Source organism: Lactuca sativa, chromosome 4 (assembly GCF_002870075.4).
Source record: "Lactuca sativa cultivar Salinas chromosome 4, Lsat_Salinas_v11, whole genome shotgun sequence".
NCBI classification, from domain to species: domain Eukaryota; kingdom Viridiplantae; phylum Streptophyta; class Magnoliopsida; order Asterales; family Asteraceae; genus Lactuca; species Lactuca sativa.
Genome location: NC_056626.2, coordinates 390411979 through 390427428, shown reverse-complemented (window position 1 = coordinate 390427428; position 15450 = coordinate 390411979). Strand labels below are relative to the sequence as shown.

The 15450-nt window shown below is 31.5% G+C and overlaps 2 protein-coding genes across 2 annotated transcripts; one reads left to right on the top strand and one right to left on the bottom strand.

Annotated features, from left to right (window-relative positions):
• Window positions 1–3043: 3043 nt before the first annotated feature.
• Window positions 3044–5411, bottom strand: LOC111884188 (uncharacterized). Its single transcript, XM_023880511.1, has 11 exons — window positions 5400–5411; window positions 5045–5312; window positions 4832–4925; window positions 4620–4747; window positions 4452–4536; window positions 4221–4356; window positions 3931–4139; window positions 3734–3854; window positions 3495–3617; window positions 3341–3409; window positions 3044–3253 (listed from the first exon to the last, which is right to left on the bottom strand). Exons 1-11 carry the CDS (start codon window positions 5409–5411, stop codon window positions 3044–3046), a joined length of 1455 nt encoding a protein of 484 aa, XP_023736279.1.
• A 3233-nt stretch (window positions 5412–8644) lies between these two features.
• On the top strand, window positions 8645–10399 carry LOC111884177 (protein LYK5). The gene has a single exon (XM_023880502.1). The coding sequence runs from the start codon at window positions 8645–8647 to the stop codon at window positions 10397–10399; it is 1755 nt and encodes a 584-aa protein (XP_023736270.1).
• The last annotated feature ends 5051 nt before the right edge of the window (window positions 10400–15450 follow it).

Here is a 15450-nt window from a genome sequence, read left to right as displayed (position 1 = left end):
CCATCAAACATCTTCCACCAGCATCACCACTCTTCGCCACATAAGCCTTTCCATGAGTAGGCTTTCTCACTTCATCATCTTCTGAGTCGGTTGACCACACCTGTACACCACCGAACTCATCATCATCTACCGAATCCTGCACAACAAGAGCATTCATAGAGGGATAACTAGTAGCTTTCTTCCTTTTAATCTCCTCCAGTCTTTTCAGGAGACTTGCTCTTTCATCCTTCTCCTTACCTTTCTCTGCCATTTTCTTCAACACATAATCTTTTGCGTAGTGATTTTTCCCTCCACAGTAAAAACAGCTGACACCATAATCAACTTCACCCTTCACTTCTTTCTTTGGTTCTTCAACCTTCGCCTCCTCTTTCACTTTTTCAGAGTTGTAGTTTCCCTGCCAATTTCGGTTCTTGTTGGTAGGGAACTTCTTCTTGATGAACCTCCTGGGATTTGACACCATCATTGCATAATCTTCAGATGTCAGATTGTAGTCTCCTGGTTTCAGATCTTCTTCTTCTTCTTGCAGCACAATCTTTTCCTGGGATTTCAGAATCTCCACCAGTTTCGCCAAAGAATATGATTTGAACTGCTCATGCGCTTTAACCGTCGACACAATCGCCCTCCATTCGGGTCTTAGGCCATTCAAGAAAGTGACCTTCTGTTCTATGAGCTTGCTTTCTATGTCATGTTTGATCATCTTACTGAGAAGATGATTGAACCGATCGAATGTTTGTGTAACAACCTCCTCTGGCTTCTGCTTGAACTCTCCAAATTCAGAGAGAAGTAGGGTCTGAATCGAGTGCTCCAGATCTTCATCTGTGGAATACAGCTCTCGCAGCCGATCCCAGATTTCCTTTGCTGTACCACAAGAAATTACTAACCGAAATGTGTCGGATTGAAGGGCGAATCAAATTAGTCTCAATGCCTTAATGTTGCATTGGAACTTCTCCTTTTCGTCCTGAGCGACGTCCTTCACATCTTTTAATAAATCATTGTACTCCTTCTGAGTTTTAATGATTCTTGAAGTGCTTGAGTGAGCGAAGGGGCTAGCTGTGATAGCTTCCCATATCAGATACCCGTTATCTTCCGATCCAATAACGTAATCTTCAAAATGGTGCGTCCACACTTCATAGTCTTGAGTGTAGAGGATTGGGATCTTGGTTGTTGATCCGATGCTGTTAGAGATGTTGATGGGATTAGATTGAGAATCGTCCATGCTTGATCTTTAACCTGTTATAAGATCAGACTTTGTAATACGTAATATTAGGGCAAGATGAATAATTAATGAGATACGTCAATTATGGAGTGACGGCTCAATAAATATCAATGATTGCAGAATGAACCCTAATCACTATACGTCAATTATGGAGTGACGGCTCAATAAATATCAATGATTGTGGAATGAACCCTAATCACTTCTTTCACAGAAGAGATGTGTATCAATTACACAGCCTCCTGCTCTGATACCAATTGATGAGTTGAAAAACTCTTTGATCGATTAGATCTCACACAGGTTAATCAGAACAATGCAAACATAATAACGAACAAGAGAATGAATAAAAAATAAGCTGAATGATTCAATAGATTCGCGCCTCAGCAGAGCTCGATAAAGAACTTCTGTTGTAGAGGCTTTTAGGGTTACAATCGATAAAAACTATAATCGCTATGAATGATCGACTAAAAAGCTACGTACAAAGATGCATGCAAGCATCTATAAACATTAAACCCTAATTAATAAATCACGGATGGACAGACCCATTCCGGATACAAAATTGGACTATGGACCGAGCCCAAGACGCAACACATAATGGACCCAACACTGTATTTGTTTATTTGGTGATTAGGAGTTGTCCTTTATTTGAAAGTGGACTGCTATTTTTAAGGTGACTTCTCAAGTTGGTTGCTATTTTTTTGAGATGATTAGTGTGTTGGTTTATTTGGTGAGTTTGGTTTGGAGGTTTCTACTCTTGATTGTTTGATCAGCTGGTGTGTTTGTTCTAAGTGGTTGGAGTTTTGGGTTGGACTATTTTGCACCTGTTGGCTCCTCTTACTGCTCTTTTTTTGTGGTTATTTTTCATAATTTACTCTTTTATTTATGATTATTATCATTACAATTGTTATTATTATTACTTTACAATATCATTAACCTAAATATATAACATGGGTAAAATAGTCATTTTATCAAGACATAACAGTTTACACTTCATTTATTTTTCTTTTTTACATATACATAAAGATGATATCAAAGCACATGGTTTTTGGATCTTACTTGTTATTATATTATCATATAATATTTATACTTTTGTATACAACTATTACACACAGCAACAATTACATATAAACATAGAAAAACACACACACAAACACTTATTCTCTAATTTTTTTGAACGAAAATGAAATATTATTAGAGTAAAAAATAGAAGAGCCAATCAACAATAGCATTATGCTTCAAGGAAGAGACAACAAAGGCATATTATACTTTTTAACTAAAAGGGGTAGCCAACAAATCATAAAAACCTTTTAGTAATTATCAACCGGGATGAGATGTAACATCTGAACAATAATAATCCCCTAGGCAATATCGACCAAAGTTGAACCAAATGACCTCTCAAGCACAAATGAACCCTTGTACCATAAAAACTTATGGGGCAAAATCAACTAAACTTGCAACAGCCACAAACACTTTTGATACCACTAAGTATAAGTAGAAGATCAAACACATTTTAGGCAAACAATCAAAGGCTGTACTCTGTTTTATTTCACAGTTTAGACATCATAAAAATTCAAAATTAAAAATAATAAGAAAAAATTCAAAATATCTTTAGAAGCAAATAAACTTAAAAATATATTAAATTTACGTTAAAACCAAAATCAACTAACTTGTCCACTTTAAAACAATAAGAATATCCAAAAATATTCAAAACCAATAATATTTGACATCCTAAATATCCCAAAATAAAAATCATACCAAGCAATCAAAATATCTTTAAAACCAAAACAAGTGATCAAAATATATTAAATGTGTGTTATAACCAATACCAACTCACTTCTCCATTTTTGGAATTAAGACTGGAGTTTCCTCTCCGGTTGATTTTCTTTTAGCCTTAGTTGAACTTAAATCATCTCCAGAATCAACGTCATAAATTTCTTGGAGGTTGCGCTTCAAATCAGTTAATATTTTGCTAGGACTTGTTGCAGTTGACTTATCAACTGTTGAGGGTGTAAAACTTTTATCTGTTTGTGAGATCACATCCTAATTTAAAACAAAATAATAATAATAATAAGTATTTAATTCGAAAAATTAAATATAAATAAAAGTTAATAAAAGGAATTGAAAAACCTTTTGAACAGGTTGTACAACATCATCTGATTCCAAAGCAACTTGATTTAAGGAGACAGATTGAATACTCTAAAAAATAAAATGGAAATATGTTAATCGTTATGTATTTAAACAATAAAGAATTATAAATGTTCAACAATAAAAGGTTATGTACCATAAGTTCTATTTTACTTTCCAATTCATAAACAATGGATATATCTTTTGTAACTTTGAGAACTGTGTATATATTATTATAGTTCTTGACATTGTATTCTGTAATGTCTACAAGATAACCAAACTTGCGGTTTTTCAACACGTTAAGTTGCATTGGAAATAGTCCATCACGTGTAACATATATTTTAATAAATTAAAAAAAAGTAAATGTTTCCTGATTTTAAGATATGAATAATATACCGCTTCATGTATCTTTTCCAACTCGTATTCACTTATATTTAACAGCCTTTTTGCTTCCCTATCAAAAAGAGTCAATCCAATGGTTCCAGTACAATCTTGTACATTGATTGGAATTATATACCTAAAACAAAAAAATTAGGTCACTGTTAGTTTTGTTTGCAGATTGAAAAAATTAATAGAAATAAATATGTGTTTACTTTATAACCGTATGAATTTCATATTTTTTGCAATGTGCATTTGTACACTTGACAACAATAGTTTCTGAAATTTTTTCAGGGTTGGTATACGACTGATTGGCTTTGGGAACACGGGGTATTTTTTTTCCACATTTGTTGCATGCTTCATAATACCATGGTAGATTCTGCCTTATATTAACAATGGAAGAAACTAATAAAAACTTCATTTCCTGTATCAAATAAAATGTAAAAGTTATTAAAATAAATTGTGCAAAAATAAAATGTAAAACATATCAAATAATGCAATATACCTTAAGTGGTTCGGTGATCTCACAAACTGTTTTTAATGGAAAATTGCCTTTAAAGTCATCTGTATATAAAGAAGAGTAGCTTTGAAGTGTAGTTATGCTTTTTTCAGTTATACCGACATTGTCATGACATTTCAATCTGTAATGTTTAAATTAAATTCAAAAAATATTAGGATTTGTGTTATTTTAAGTTAAAATACACTATAAAAAAATAAAAAACAATTGGAAACTAACTTATTTTTAAACTCATTAATTTCGTAAATGTCAGAATTTATAAACAATTTCGTTACTTCAAAATGACTTTTAGCTTCTCCAATTCCTGTAAAAAATGTATAGCCAATTAATAAAAAGTATATAAAAACAATAATTATAAACATGTATATATAAAGAGTGAATACAAACCATTCCAAATGTTTAGCTTCAAAAACTGCATCACGATAACAACACAATTAACCGTCAGGTTATTTTTTAGGTATTCTGACATTTGATATGCTTGACTTCCAAAAATAGTAACCTTCAAATGTATAGAACTAAATAAACAAAAAAAAATCGTATATTAATATTAATTTGTGATTAATTAAAGATAATAAATAAATTAAAAAATATAATCTCACTCTAGGTTGCTAAGAGTGAGTTTTATATAATGCTTGGATGCTACAAGATTTGAAGTTTCAAGAGGCCTAAATGACACGATCTGTCCAATAACATCTACACAAGAGATAACACAAGATAAACTATTGCATTAATATCATAATATTTAAATAATAAAATGTATAACCAACAACCCAACTGATAAAAAATGATTCGAATAAAATTTTATAACTAACCAAATAATGTGTCTCTTGGGCATGTTTGTTCTATGATAGAATTAAAATCAACAAACATAAATCCGTTCACCGGACCCGAGAAATCATCATATTTTTTTAGGATGTTATTCCAATCCAAAGTTAAGGTTTGTTTATGACCTGTATAACTAAAACCATTAGTAACAGCAACCATATTGAGTTTTATAACTATATAACTTTCATCTTCCTTTAAAAGATGACGAAATCTGGAGAAATTCTGATTGAAGTTACGAGCATGGTATTGTGTACCCTGTTAAAAAAAAATTAAGAATTATTATTTTGTTGAAACATGTGTAATATTGAATGATGAATAAAAAATATATGAAATACAACAAACCTCCTCGTCCATTAGGATCATTTCAATTGAACAAACTTTATTATTTTTGACAAAGTTCCAAATTTTAAGCACCCGAACCTTGATATGTGATTTTTCATCTATCTGGTCAATGTTATTTAGGTAAACTTTATTCCCTATATTCATTTTATGCAAGAAAATTTAAACCATATAGAATTGTAAGGAAAAATAGCAACCTTCAAGAATGTACAGAACATCCTAACTAACAACTAAAATAGAAAAATTATAAATAGCACATGACAAAAACCAATAATTCATATGAAATAATTTTTTAGATTCAATAGAACTTTTTATAATAAATTGGAATACAAATAAACAGGAAATTAATATCTACCTGTAAAAAACAAATGTCCGGCCTACTGGAGTATCTTTATACAAACTTCATAAGTAATTTAGTCTAAAACTAACTAATTTTATAAACCTATAAACTACAGAGTTGTATTTTATAAATATATTACTAATTTTATAAATATATACATAAAACAACAATTATACCGAAAATGCCCCTGCAACTTCCAAATATAAATTGCCCCGCTTCTGGTTTACTTTTTAATTATTTGATTGCATTTTTTGATATTACTTTTTTCCGGATTTATTTTCCCTAATTTAACTGATGGCATTTTCGGATTTACAGTTTGAAAAAAGATGGCATTTTCCCTAAATTAAAAATCACACCAAACAATATATTTAACATGTAGATATATTTAAATATAAAATTAACATGAAAAGGGCAATTATACCGAAAATGCCCCTGCAACTTCCTAATAGATAACATAACAATTAGTAATGGTAATGTAGATATCTTGAATTTGTACTGCGAAATGCTTTTTTTTTATAATACATTAATACGTAAATAGACAAAGTAATAATAATTGACATCATAAATTAGGTTCACAGTAACAGCAAAACAAAGTAAATGTAACAGCAAACCAAACAAAACATACTGTAATAGTTAAAGCTTCAGATCTGAAGAAGACTTTTTTTTTTTGTAAACAAAATCAAGTTCTCATGTTCATTAGTTTTTTCGTCTTTTTAACTGAAGAGGTAGAAGAAGAATAAGGAAAAGAAGAAGAAGAAGATAACTCATATAATGACAATATGATAGAAACTGATAAATCAGATCATGAAGAGCATAGAAAAATTAGTAATCTGGATTTGTGGTTGTTAATTCCAACAAAAAGAAGTCGATCATAAGATAATTAAAGAAGCCCGATATTTGAATACACTAACCTGATATTTGATTATTGAAGCGTTGTAGAATCAACAAGAATGGAGAAGAATAACGTTTGCAAAGATTTCTATGGAGCAGAATGGTCAACACAAAAGAACTGTATAAATGGTATAATTGTATTGTATTGTATTGTATATATATTTCAGTATTTGATAAATTAGTGCATATTTTTAGGGATTTACGTAAAGCAAATTATTTAATTTGCAATCAAAATAAACAAACTTTCAAATTTAATCGGGAATTTCAAATCTGAAATTTGATTAACCTATTTTTTCAAATTATTTCCATAATTTTGATTCATTTAAAATTATTGGTTGCATATTTTGAATGCAGTTGTTTCCTCATTTTTCCGGATTTTTTGCATCAGTTTGATTTGATTTGGATTGAATGGCATTTACGTAAATATAGATGAATAAATGAGCGGGGAAACTCGATTTTGGGGGTCTTATAGATTGACACGTGACTGACTTGTACTTATTTATTTATTAGGATTAGGATGTCAAAACAAATAAGTTTCTATTTTTTTATATTGTATGTAAATAAATGTGTAATTTTTAATTTTGCTCTACACATTATTATTAACTGTAATAAACAATCCTGTTTATACAAAAATAAAATAATAAAGATAAAGAAAAGATTATTTAAAAACAAATAAGTTAAGAATCTAATTTTTTTGTAATTATTAAAAAAAACTTGATATTTAATTAAAATAATGACTATTTGTTAAATGGTTTTTTAATTTGTTTGACTAAAAATTACATCTCCAAAATGAATTATAGTGCAATTGCTCATATGGAATGAAAAAATTATTAATGACTGAAAATTAACAAAATAAAAACAACTCTAAATCTGATTTATTCTATTCTATTGTGTAAAACAAACCTTTTTGTTTCAATTCAATGAACCATTGATTTCATCTTCATTAACATTAGCGTAGTCTATAATGGAATTGAGATTGATTTCATTGAAACTAAAAAAAAAAAAACTATTTGTTTTTTTTTATTATTATTATCTATTTAATAGAATTGACAATTCTTGATGGAATATGCTTCCTAGCTTCCATTTTTTTTTTTAATTTAATTTTCTTAGGCGCATCCTGCTGGTGTCTTTCTCATTCTATCATAAATTAAAATAGTAGATTTAGAATATGCATTTTTTTTTTCTAGGGAAAATGACTTAAAAGCCCAACGTAGTTTCCAAACCGTTCAAAAAATCTCAATCATGTTTTGTCCGTTCAAAAAAAACCCAACAAACTTAATATTTTGTGTAAAAAACCCAACTAAGTTACACTTTCCTGAAAGTCAAATAAGAGAAACGGATGACGTGGCTTATTACCGTGTCGGAAAAATGACTTGTTAAACCAACAAAGTTTCCAAAACGTTTAAAAAACTCCAATCATGTTTTAACTGTTCAAAAAAAAACCCAACGAACTTAAACAAAACAAGATTGAAATTTTCTGAACGGTTTGGAACTTTGTTGGATTTTTTAGACAAAATGTTAAGTTCATTGGGTTTTTTTGAACAGACAAAAAATGATTGAGGTTTTTTGAATGATTTGGAAACTTCATTGGGTTTTTTAATCATTTTCCCTTTTTTTTTTATATGTAAAATTTAGTAACTAAAATTCAATAATTTACGCTTAAAATAAAATACTAACATATTAGTATTAAAGTCCCTTTCATTACCTTTTTGGTTAATTAAACAGTCCCTTTCAACACCTTTTTGGTTTGAAAACTTTTCATAATTCTTTATTCTTGATGAGTTCAATTTTCCACAAATGACATCATCATGCTTAATTGTTGTCGTTCATATTCATTTAGTCAACAAACAATGCTTCAATTCCTCAGCTACTTAACTTCAATCATTTCACAAAGGGTTCTAATTCCAACCCCACTTTCATTTTCCCATCAATCATGAACCCATTCCTGTTCCTCTTTCCATTCCTCTTTTTCACTCACGAATCCATCGCTCAACAAACGTACTCCGGAAACACAGTTATGGATTGCGACAATTCCGACAAAACAGGACCATTCCCTTCATTCCTCTACACTTGCAACGGAATACAATCGTGTTCCACCTTCTTAATCTTCCGAACTCAACCACTTTACGACACCGTTTTCACCATCTCCAAGCTCATGTCAATCGACCATATGGATGTTGCTCGGATCAACGGAATCACTGATTCCAACGACATCTTGCCTCTAAACAAAGAGCTAATCATTCCGGTAACGTGTTCTTGTTATGATCAATACTATCAGGCTAACACCTCTTTTGTTATTCCCACTTTTTATGACACTTATTTCACTATCGCAAATCTTACATTCCAAGGTTTAACCACATGTGATTCCCTCGAAAAATATAATGTTTATGATCGACTTGATTTGCATGCTGGTGACAAGCTTCATGTCCCGCTTAGATGTGCGTGTCCTACGGTTAGTCAAACCAACGACGGAATCAGGTTTCTGTTGACTTATTTGATTACTTGGAAAGATTCGATCAAGAAAATTAGTAAGAGGTTTAATGTAAGTGTTCATAATTTAATTTTGGAAAACGGGTTTTCTTCTGTTGATGAGATTTTTCCGTTTACTACACTTCTTGTTCCTCTATCTACTGAACCTTTGACTTCTCAAACAAGAACACTCGGCCGGAATCGGAATTGGAATCTTTCAAAGAAAGTAATCATAGCCGGGGTTTTATCAGGTGGTTTCTTAGCGATTCTTTGTGGTGTTTTTGTGATATATGTAATATCGAAAAGAGGAGTGAATAAGGGTAAAACCGTAAAATGGGCGTTGCCTAAAGATATTCAACTTGGTATTGCTAGTGTCGATCAACTTTTTAAAATCTACAGATTTGAAGAATTGGAGGAGGCCACGGACGGATTTACCCTCGAACACAGATTGAGTGCTTCGGTTTATAAAGGGAGTTTAAAGGGTAGAAAAGTCGCGATTAAACAGATGGGAGCACACGCGAATAAAGAGGTGAAAATTCTTCAAAAGTTTAATCATTTTAATCTTATTGGTCTTTATGGAGTTTGTGAACATGATAAAGCTAGTTACCTTGTTTATGAGTTCATGGAAAATGGTTCTTTAAACAAATGGCTTCAAGATTTGAGTTGTCAAGAAAGTCAAACATGGAATAATCGTATTCGTATTGGTTTAGATGTTGCTAAAGGTCTTCAATATCTACATAATTTTGCGAATCCAGCTTATGTTCATAAAGATATAAACAGTAGTAATATATTACTTACTAAGGATCTACGCGCCAAGATTTCTAAATTTGGTTTTGCAAAGTCAACGGAGAAGGGCGAAAACGTAAATTCATCTATAAAATGTCGGTTTGAGTCAAAGGGTTACCTTGCACCGGAGTATTTAGAGGCGGGATATGTGACAACCAAGACTGATGTCTATGCATTTGGAGTTGTTCTTTTGGAATTGATAACCGGAAAGAAAGCTGTGTATGAAAATGATGATGATGGAGAAGAAGTGATGTTGTCTGAAGAAGTTGCTTCGATCATGGGTGATGAAAATAATGGGAAAGGAAAGGTTAATTACCTTATTGACCCTCGGTTGCAAGCTAGACATGCCCTTGGGTTTGTTATAGATCAAGATGAACTTGCATTGCGTATGGTGAAACTAAGCTTGGGTTGTTTGGAATCGGAACCATCAAGAAGATTAAGTATGAATGAGATTGTTTCCACTCTTATGATGATTCAAATGGATGCACAAAGCTCAGAAACGGTATTTATGGTGTAGTGTTTTAAGATTGATTCATTAGTTGTATCTATTGAGCCTTTGGGAATAACAAATTGTATGTAATAGTCAAAATTATGATGTAAAAAACTTGTTGAATTGTGTGTATTCAAGAAACAACATCGACAATCAAATAAAAGAAAGTGCTTGCATCATGTAATTATACAATTAATTAACCATTTTAAGAAAAGAAATTACCATCAAAAGATAATAACTACAAAAAATATGGCTGAAGTTGAAGATGTATGTACGAATTTTTGACCATAATGGGTAGTTGAAAAAAATATTTACTATTCTAGTGTCCTTTCATAAATATTTATCAAAATAGTATTTTTCTTATTTTCTTTATTTTTTAGTTTTCTTTTTAGTTTTTTTTTTAATTTTAAATATCTTATTTTTTTCTCTTTTATTCCACCTTTTTATTGTTTTTTATATATATATATTTTTAAATGACAACTATTATTTTAGATTTTTTTTACCTTTTTTTACAGTTTTTTTTAAATAGCAGTTTTTTTAATCTTTTTTTTTTTCTGTTTTTTTTAAATATCATTTTTTCTTATACAACCTTTTTACCATGAAATTTTCGCCATAAAAAATTAAAAATACAATATATTTTAAGGTGCAAAAACTCCAATATTCACATACAAAAAAAACATCAAAACCTCAATATTGTTTGTTACATAAAAAACACCACAAAATAAACTCCAACATTGTTTATTACAAAAAGAAAAAGAAAAAAAAACATCACAATTAGCTTGAAGTTGAACCGGTAACAAATTCTTACCTGTAAAAAAAATAAAAATAAAAATAAGAGGAAATAACCACAACAAAAACCATAAAATATTTTTTTAAACTATCTTGGCATAGACAGACATCATTTTCGACTATGCCCCGGTTGCCTACAAATTCCACAAAGATCGGCATTTCTTCCTTCTTTAATACTCATACCATTTTTTAGTCTTGTTGAACGAGGGCAGCCTTTTTTATTTCGTAATAGTTCTAAATTTGGAAGTAATTCGTTAAATGGTGATTGTGACCAATATGCTTCATGAGGAAGCAGGGAGAACTCAGATGCCCAAGTAGCACAACAATATTCAATCGAGTAACATCTATCAACATATTGCCAACTATTCAAAGAGAGTTTGACAGATGCACTCAAGACATGAGAACAAGGATATTTAAATGTCTCCCATTTACCACATGTGCAAGTTTTTTTTGTTCCAAATTAACTACTTGTGCATTTCGACCTGTTTGAGTTATCAACTCAAATATACATTTTTCTCGGTTAAAAGATCTTAAGGAACGTGCATTTGCTTTTGCCATCAAAGCTACTTGTTTTACAACATGTGGAGTATGTGTATCTCCATGGGCTTGACAACTAGATCCTAAAGGACGTCTAACCTCAAAATAATGCACCATTTTATAGAATGTAAGTTGCACACAAGCAGTGACTGGAAAAAAAAACGAGCACCTTTAACTACACTGTTGAAAATCTCTAACAAATTTATTGTGAGCAATCCATACTTCCTTCCACCATCATGTGCAAGTGTCCATCTATTAAGTGGATGACTCTCCAACCATTCTCGAGCACGTGGATTTAACTTCCCAATTTCATCCATGATGGAGTTGAACTTTCGAATTTGATTCTGACTCCTGGCACGATAAGCTAAAGCTTTCAATTCTAAATTACGAAATTTGTCATAAAAGTTGCTGATGAAATGTCGTAAACAATACCTTTAAAATTAAAAAAAAAATAATAATAATGTAAGTTAATGAAACAAGTTATTGAAATGTCCTAAGAGAATACTTAAGAAATATAACAAGGCCTATGAAAACCACGTGGCTCTAACCATGGAGATCCATGCTCATTGACAGCCTTAAGAATTCCACCATGACGATCAAATATTAGACATATGCCTTCACGGTCTTTCACCACATGATTCTTGACATGAGAAAGGAACCAATCCCAAGTATCATAAGATTAATTTTCTACAATAGAAAATGCAAGTGGCAAAATTTGATTATTACCATCAACTCCCATTGCAATTAACACCTTACCCTTGTATTTACCATATAAATGTGTGCCATCAATGCTAATCACCAGTTGACAATAGTGAAACCCTTTGATAGAGGGAGCAAAAGCCCAAAAAACACGCCTAAATTCAACTTCATCCACATCGGTTGATCTTGAAACACACCATTCAACTATAGTTCGTGGGTTGAACTTTTGAAGTGCACCTAGATATTTTGGTAAAGTAACATAAGAATCTTCCCAGTTTCCAAACACATATTCAATTGCTTTTTGCTTTCCAATCCAAACCTTCTTATATGAAGGAGTATAGCCTAAATTTTCAACTATTTCAGCTCTCAAAGTCGGAATACTGATAGAAGGTTGCTCTTTTATAAGGTGTCTAGTTTCCATAGCAATCAAGCTAGCATCTAGGTTCGGATGGTCTAGAGAAAGCTTATAGTGTAAACAAGTGTGCAGACCGGTATACGATGTGATTTCAAAATAACTAATACATTTACGTTTACTTGCATGAAGTTTTCATTTGCAACCAGATTGTAAGTACAACTTGCATCTTAGAGTCCAAATAGTTGAGCGTGACTCAATGACCTCAAATTGTCTATGTGTCCTAATGCTATGGATCTTGATTGCTCTAATAAGTTCCTCTTTATCCTTGAAAGAATCTTTTCCCAACTCTCGTGTAAAATCATTCTTACTCGTTGATTGTGTCATAATCCAATTGTCATCAATAGTCAAATTTGTTCCTTCCATATTAGTGAAAGTCGAAGGTACTTCAACATTATTGTCAAAAGATGCTTCCTCATCATCTTCATCTCCAATTCCATCATCCAATATTTCATTTAACTCAACTTTATTGTCTATATTCATCACATTAGTCACAACAGCAACTTAAGAGATTATAGAAAAATTCTCCCTGTCAATCATATCTATAATAGAATTCATCTACAAAACAAACAAAAACAAACAAAAATTGATCAAAAAATGATCATGTGAATTTGTGATAGCAAGAAAAAAGAAACATAATGACATGTTTAAAATCAATTCCATCTACAAAAAGATTAAAAAAATAAAAAACAAGCTGTGATTTTCCATCTACAAAAGCAAATAAACAAAAGCAGAAATTGATCAACAATTCGTCTTAATTAGATACATACTGAACTTAAATAATAATGTCTCAAAATCCTTCACTAATGAAATTCAGGTATAGTACCTTTGGTGGGAGAAGGGCAGGTGTTGTTCCAAATTAACTATTGGTCAAATGCACTATTTCTTATCCAAATGGTCGATAGACTTCATTTCAGTCGTACGAAACAGTTAATCGATCTGTAATAACTTATAAAACAAATAAATCAATAAAATAGTGTATATTAAAAAAATATGTTCAAATTATAAGCTACATAAGTGATCTTATATTTTAATCGGTGACATTTAATCAAGTATCGTAAATGGTAATAAAAGAAGCACAACTATTAACAATCAAGAGAGGTTAGAGTTCAAGCCATTTAGTCATCTGTGAAGATAACAATATAAAGTAATGGAATAAAAGTAATTAATTTTATTACGTGTAAACATAGATTGGATCATGATATTTAAATCGTATCAAGAGAGGTTAGAGTTCAATCCATTTAATTGGATACAGTGACATGCAAACTTAAAGCGCTAGACCTAAAGAATCCAACACCTGCCCTTCTCCTACCAAAGGTACTATAGTGTATCAACATGTAGTTGTTAGTGTCATAGAGGACAAGATAGTCTTTTCTTACAACATATGATGTCCAAATACAGGTTGTCAGTTTTTATACCAATCCTCAAGGAATAGCCCCAAAGAAGTATGTCTATCTCTAGTGGTGTGTATCAGTATTTAGCTTCCATTTGGCCTCTTAAGTAGATACGTAATCGAGAAAAACAGAATGCAGAAGCAAAAAGCAAAAAAAAAAAAAATTGAAAAACTGGAATCAAGAAAACGAGCAGGAAGAACCTTGAATGAAGCGAAGGGTGGAGGAGTTGCAGGTCACCGACGACGGAGGAGGAGACGACAGACGATGGAGGAGGAGATGGAAGGCGACAGACGATGAACGACATGTGAGGAGACGAACGAACCACTGCTGGAGCCCTAGTTGCGTCGACATTTTTGATTTTTTTTTCTTTTCTGTTCTCGTTCCAATCTTCCTCGGTAATCAGAAGACGTGTTTTTGTTTTTTTAAAAACAATAATATTAGTTTTGAAATTAAAATAATACCATTTTTCTGAATATTTTTGAAAGAACCCTAAAATGGTAAATATTTTTTCCATTAACTCTATTATGGTTAAAAACTCGTGTATATACTCAATGTAAAGTACAAGAAACTTACATGCGAAAAACTATAGGGAAATGAATACCCTAACATAACAAATTTTTTTGTTTGTCCCAGATTGATCACTAAAGTTGTAGTTGGTTTTTGTTTTTGTTTTTTTTTTTTGCAATAATCCTTTAATGTATTATTTTACCTTTTAAATAAGTTAGTTAACCAATTTCATTCCGGTTTCCCGGTTGCATTTAGTCTAGGTGTCATTTTGGTTTTTTTTTCAAAATAAAAAATTAAACCAACAAAACATGGCTTTTTCTTTCATTTTTTTTAATAAAAATCCCTTGTGAGCGATCTCCTTCTCCGTTCCCGGTACTAACCCCCTAACCCTAGTTAGTAACTCCTTTACCAACAATTGTCGATGCCTTTCTTTTCAACCTTCTCCGACAACTCCTTCCCGAACCATCTCTGACGCCTTTCATCGCAACCATCTATAACATGTTTGTGTTTGCTGATAGTCTTGTGCTGACCATTGTAGCTCTCTCGCTTCACTTAAATCGGGTTCTCCCTTCCATCGACACAGATTCCTGAGAGGGAAGGGGAACCACCGTTGTCGGATTTGGTCCTTGAAAGAAAAAAGATGCGGATGGGGAAGAACTTTTGCTCATAAGTACAAACGATCTATTTCATAGCTTAAAAAAGGATCTGAAATTAAAGTGTGCGAAGTGCATTCACAAACC